General features: G+C 38.8%; 1 protein-coding gene across 1 annotated transcript; it reads right to left on the reverse strand.

The window, feature by feature from the left end:
* Positions 1-595: 595 nt before the first annotated feature.
* Positions 596-5,559, reverse strand: HOXC12 (homeobox C12). The gene is made up of 2 exons (XM_077483813.1): positions 4,950-5,559; positions 596-3,467 (listed from the first exon to the last, which is right to left on the reverse strand). Exons 1-2 carry the CDS (start codon positions 5,512-5,514, stop codon positions 3,229-3,231), a joined length of 804 nt encoding a protein of 267 aa, XP_077339939.1. The 5' UTR covers positions 5,515-5,559; the 3' UTR covers positions 596-3,228.
* Between the last annotated feature and the right edge of the window lie 745 nt (positions 5,560-6,304).

Here is a 6,304-nt window from a genome sequence, read left to right on the forward strand (position 1 = left end):
TTTCAGTTGTATCCAATTAGGCAGGCCCTTGCACTATGTGGTTGAAGCTAGATCTAAAGGGAAATTGTACAGGTAAATTGAACATGTATGGCCAGCCTAAGGTCAAGCTTGTTCAATTAAGCTTTGCCAAAAAACATGGAAACTGATTCGTTTCTATGAAGTGTTGCACCAAATTTTGCCCCCCTCCAGTTATAGTAACTAACCCCCATTGCAACTGCGTTCAGCTCCTGTAAATAATAAACACTTGTCATTTTTTTGTTACCACAGTGTGAACAAAGGCTTACTAGCTTCCCACTGGGACGACCTCAGCACAATGATTAAGACCTCGGCACCCTTATTATTACTACTACTACTGTTCTTTATATCATTTGCTAATTTCTGCTATAACATGTTCCTTTTAAAGCAAAGTACAATAGACCCGTCACTAGCCTGCGTTGTTAGGACCGAGCCACTATGTAGAATGGTGGACCTACCTTTGCTCCTATCCATCCTGAGAATTTTGTGGAATCAATGAAAATCAGGGGGTCATTCACAGAAATGAATGAAAGTAGAGGCCACGAGGAAAAGGAGACAGATGAAAAACAGAAAGCAGACATATATTTGATAAATGTATTTATTGTCTGAAATCACATAAAGTACATCATCGTTGTTACTTATTAAGCACAATAAACGTGGCTATATATAGATCAAACGTGCCTGGAGCATTATGTCCCTACCGCATCGAGTGAGGTAGGAATTGTGTCAACATTATCCTTTAATAAGACCCTAAATTGAATGCACATGGTATAAGAAGGCCAGCACAACCATAGACAGGCACCGCCATCTACCCCTGCACACAGCAAGGCAGATTTCATTGCTGCCTTCATCTCACATATAGGGGATAGAAATGATTCAGAAAGCACTTGACCACACTATTGCACGTGTAAGATACTATTCTTCCTTCCAATGTCTTCTATAAAATAATAGATGAGCTGGCTGTAGGAATGAGGTGTGCCCCCTTCATATGTGGGCACCTTTCACCGAAGATCAGCCACTGACACATGGAAATATAAAGATCAGCCACTGAATGGAAAGATAAAGACTTGCGAGTGAGATATTGTACTGCAGCCTCAGCATTAGTCTTCCAAGATCTAATTGCATACCCAGAAGTGATTTGACTTCCAGTAACAAAAAATAAAAATAGGATCCCCCTGGGATTGGATTGCAACCCAGCAAAGCCACTGAGCTAGTAATGAAGGTGATTTGCTCATTACAAATGAGGCATCCATTATTTCCCTTCATACTGTATTTCTCTGCCATAATTTATAAGACCAGCAAAGAAGCTGTGTGGGCTAGCTAAAAAAATAAATAAAAACTTGATGAAAAGCAGGTACCATTCAGGATTTTTTCCTGCTCGGGATCGCCTCCATCCTTTACAGGTCGTAAATAAGACTCCTTTAGCCAGTTCTGCCCGGCCATGACCGTGAACGTAAAGGGAAGCACGTGGTGGTGATTTAAACATCCCAGAAATTGCTGGTTTGCAATAAAATTAATCCCCTTTGAAATAAAACGAATGGAGCAAAGCTTGCAGGGGACAAAAATCCCACACACTGCTATCTACCCAGATATCCCTTTCATCTTTTTCTTTCTTTCTTTTTCTCTTTCTTTCTTTCTTTTTTTCTTTCTTTCTTTCTAAGGCAACTCTTGTAATTACCTCTACATAATATTTTCATATTTTTCTAGGCATTAGTCTAACTATATATTCTTTATTTATTTTTCTTTCTTTCTTTCAAAGGAAACTCTTGTTATTGCCTCTACATAATATTTTCATATCTTCCTAGGCATTAGTCTAACTATCTATCCTTTCTTTCTTTCTTTCTTTCTTTCTTTCTTTCTTTCTTTCTTTCTTTCTTTCTTTCTTTCTTTCTTCATTACATGACAATTGGAAGTGATCCTGTACTATAGAATGATCCCTCGTTCAATTTGCATTTTTTTTTTGCCTATTGAATTTAATAAACCGTCAATGACAGATAACCTAATAATTACTCCACCCCCCCTCCCTTTTCCCCTTCAAAAAGCACGTAAAATATTCACAGAAAAACAGGATTACTTTGGTGTATAATAGTGTTAAAATGTCAATTAAACTTGACAGGATCTTGTTGCAATTCTCCCTTGTCGTTTAGGATAACATTAATGGCTGCGACCCAATATATTTTTAGAATGACCATTGTTCCATTGATGGTGGGCTTCCCTATCAGAAAGGCAGGTATTCGTATTTTAATGACATCTGTATTTTTTTAATGACACTTTTGTCTTCATTACCCTATATTTTGAAAGCTCTTAGGACTTACGATCCAATACGATAAAATAAATATATACATACATAATGATAAACCTATATGAATATAAAGAAAAAATCTCATGGAGAAGCATTTGTATATATATTTATATATCTGGGGAGTATTAACAACAGCTCACAGTTCGCCGTTTAATTATGCCAGCAAATGTGCACATTCTGAAATGTATAGACGCAGTGACTATACAACACAATACTGCATGGTTATGTTATTTCAATAACACATATAATTATTATGCTACTTCTTCAGTCTATGAACGATGGGGAAAATATACTTCAAGCCTATCATCGCACGACAGGGGTCCTTCACTTTCCCTATAGACATTCACATCTATGTGAAATAGCACCAAAGCATGACAGCCAGTCGCCTGTCAGTCAATAGAGGAGCAAGGCAACCGAGCCAGCCAGCCCCACAGAGAAAAAAAAAAAAAAACATGTTTTCCAGCTCTATTTCTGCAGGATAGATTTAGGGCAGTTCGGAAAAAAGGTCATTGAAATGCTTGAGATCTCCAGCTTGTTGTACATATTGCATGTTGTGACTCACAGAGAGCAGACTGTCCCTCACCACCAAGTACAGAACAAAGTTCATTTGGGGTGAGAGTGGTAGTCATCTTAATAAAAGGAGGTGGGGGGGGGGGGCACTGACCAATATTGTTGGCAGTTCTGCTGATTCTGGAATAAGTACAAAGCCATAGAGGATGACAGAACACGGGAGGACAAGGAGAAGACCTGCAGCAGCTGCTTGGGAAGGAATGTATATTAGCCAGTCCATAGCTTTCCAACATCCCCTCAGTCTAGCTGGTGGCCTCTGTGTAGACATGGAGCTGGTGGCCCTGGAGGCTTTGCATGTGTCCAGCTCTCTGTGATTCCTGTGCATACATGTCCACACAGGTCTAGAAGAAAGACATGGCCTGCTCTCTCATTAGAAGTCTCTTCTTCTTCATCCTCCGGTTCTGGAACCAAATCTTCACCTGCTGGTCACTGAGACTCAACCGGTCAGACAGTTCTCTCCTCCGCTGTCTGGTGATAAATTCATTGACCATAAACTCTCCTTCCAGTTCTGCTAGCTGAAACTTGGAGTATGGCTTCCTTTTCTTGCGGGATCTGGTGTGCATGGGGTACCAGGGGGCTCCTGTACAAAATGAACACATGTCAGAAATGGTCAGACATGAATATATATATATATATATATATATATATATATATATATATATATATATATATTGTCAGACTACCTATAGTCAAGTGTATATATATACATATCCCTAGCCACTAAACCACTAACCTATTATACCAATGTTGCTAACATGTAACTGACAGGCTATTCACAGAGATTTTAATCCCAGCCTAAGGTACCCTATTTTCAGGCTGGCGACTATTTTTTTTACATAATTTAACTCAACTGTCATTCTTTTTTGAAAATGAGGATACTTATATTTATTTCCCTATCCTTAATCATGTAAAAAAAAAAAAAAAAAAAAACACGAATGTTACTTTTCTATAGCCCACGATAATGCCAAAACACCTTTAATCTATTACTGATAACATAAAATATATCTATTTATAGCATCATAGGCCAATTAGTAAAGGATAAGGGTATTTATTTTCATTATATATATATATATATATATATTTTTTTTTAATATTTTTTACTGATATGCTTACAGCCTTCACCAACCTCACCAACCTCAGGCATTCTATTGTCAGCCTTGTGACTTCCATTTTTACTTTTTTTTTTTTACATTTAATTTGTCTCAACTGTCACTTTTTTTTTTTTTTTAAATCAAAACACTTATGTTTTTCTCCTATTCATATAGATTGTATAAAAAGTGTTACTTTTCTGTAGCTCACAATGATACACCTATCATTTATTGTTCTTTGGTCACAGGTATAAAATGCATTTCATTTATCTATAGCATCATAAGCTCAGTTTACAAAGGTTTAAGATCTTTATTTTGAGCCCTGAGATTTAAATATTTTGCATTTTTTATACTTTTAACTGATATGCTTACAACCAGCCCAAGGCACTCTATTTTCAGCTTTGTGACTTTTATTTTTTTTTTATATCCCAACTGTCACTTTTTAATGAGTATACTTATGTTTATCCTTCATTTATTAAAAGTTACCTTTCTGTAGCTCACGATGATATAACCTATTACTTTTATGGACAACAGGCATAGAAAATATCTCTGTCTATAGCATTATAGGCTCGGTGACTGTCATTTTCAGAGCTCATCTGAAATATTTTTTTCTATAAAATAAAGACATTTGTTGTGTTGTGTTTATGAGCTGAGCCTGATGTAAGGGTTCCTGTCTGTGGATCCATAGAAGTGATTTTAGAAGATCAGGGATGCTGGCTCATGTGATGACTTGACAAGTGCCTGCTAGTGATGTTCTGGTGTCTATAGAAGGCTTCCTAATTTTATGGCATATTTACATGTTTATTGCTATCACCCTCCTCTCCCTCTTTCCTCTCCATCACCTAATAAAACATTTAGGTATTTGAGTGCTACCCCTAGCGGTGCTGGCCCAACATAAACGGTAATCCCATCCACCCCCTCCAATAAAAGTCATGATCCTGGGATGGATCCATGCAGAGGACAGCTCTTCTTACCAGTGGCAGGGAGGTTGTTGTTGGTCGGGTTGGCCGGGGAAGCCATTGTCACCACAGTGTCGCCGCTCTGAGCCTTGTCATTGATGAGTGAAGAGTTGGAGTCGGACTCCAAGGACTGGCAGGACGGCGGGGGGTCGTGGGGGACCGGCTCAGCCGCACTGTACTCGTATTTTTGGAAGCTGCTGCTGCTCATACCATTGTGGATCGAGCTGTCCAAGGGCATCAGCACGTTGTCCCTCAGCCGGTCCTCCCTCTTCGGGGTCTCCGGGCACCCCTCCCGGTAATAGCATTTGGTCTCCTCCACCCGGGCCAGGTCACAGGCTCTGCTGAACGAGGGGTTAATGGAGACAGGGCTGCTGAGATAGGGCTGGGGGTATCCATTGCAGGGCTCTGTGGATGCCCAGGGCAGAGAGCAGACATTGTCCCTTCTAGGGTAGGAGAGAGAGGGCAGTCCAGGTAACTGCCCCCCAGAGGTCCTGAAATTGGGGAAATAAAACGTGTCCCCGGTGTGAATATTCACCAGAGGTCCCACAAAGCCAGGATTAAGAAGATTATGCTCTCCCATTTCCGCGGGCCTGACCAGGAGCTTCTACTTTATTGCCATCTGACATTAAACATAGTCAAAGCTACAGCTTGCCCTCATTGGCTGCGGCGCCTCACGTGGGTAGCCGCTTGTGACGCCTGGACAAGTCCCGCCCCTTTCTTGGCTACTGAACACAAAACAAAACATGAAGTTTTCTCCCAGATCGTCCCACATGTGTCTTCCCAGTCTTCTCCTACACATCTCCTTCATAAAGCTGAGTGCTGAGTGTCCACACTAATATACCATTCCAATTCATTATCTGCATGGCCTAAGTGGACATATCACTAGTATTAATTAGCTAGAATGTAATAAGATATACCAAACACACACACATATAATACTAGGTTACAGACAGGTAGGTTTTACATATAAATATAGATCTATATATATATATATATATAGAGCTCTATATATATATATAGAGCTATATATATATGTATATATATATATATATATATATATATATATATATATATATATATATATATATATATATATACATATATATATATATATATGATCTACCTGCCTATAACCTATCATCTATATCTATAGGCAAAACAAGCCCGTATGTTATTTACTATAAAGACCAAAATCCATTCATCCATCCATCCATTCATCCATCCATCCATTCATCCATCCATCCATCAATCACTCATTACAGAGCTCTCCACGTCTATAGCTATTATTTTGGTAGATTGTAACAGTATAGAACACACACACATATCTCTTTATCTATCTATCTATCTATCTATCTATCTATCTATCTATC

This window comes from Lithobates pipiens, unplaced genomic scaffold (genome assembly GCF_037356315.1).
Source record: "Lithobates pipiens isolate NorthernLeopardFrog02 unplaced genomic scaffold, aLitPip1_a1.2 Scaffold_16, whole genome shotgun sequence".
NCBI lineage: Eukaryota > Metazoa > Chordata > Amphibia > Anura > Ranidae > Lithobates > Lithobates pipiens.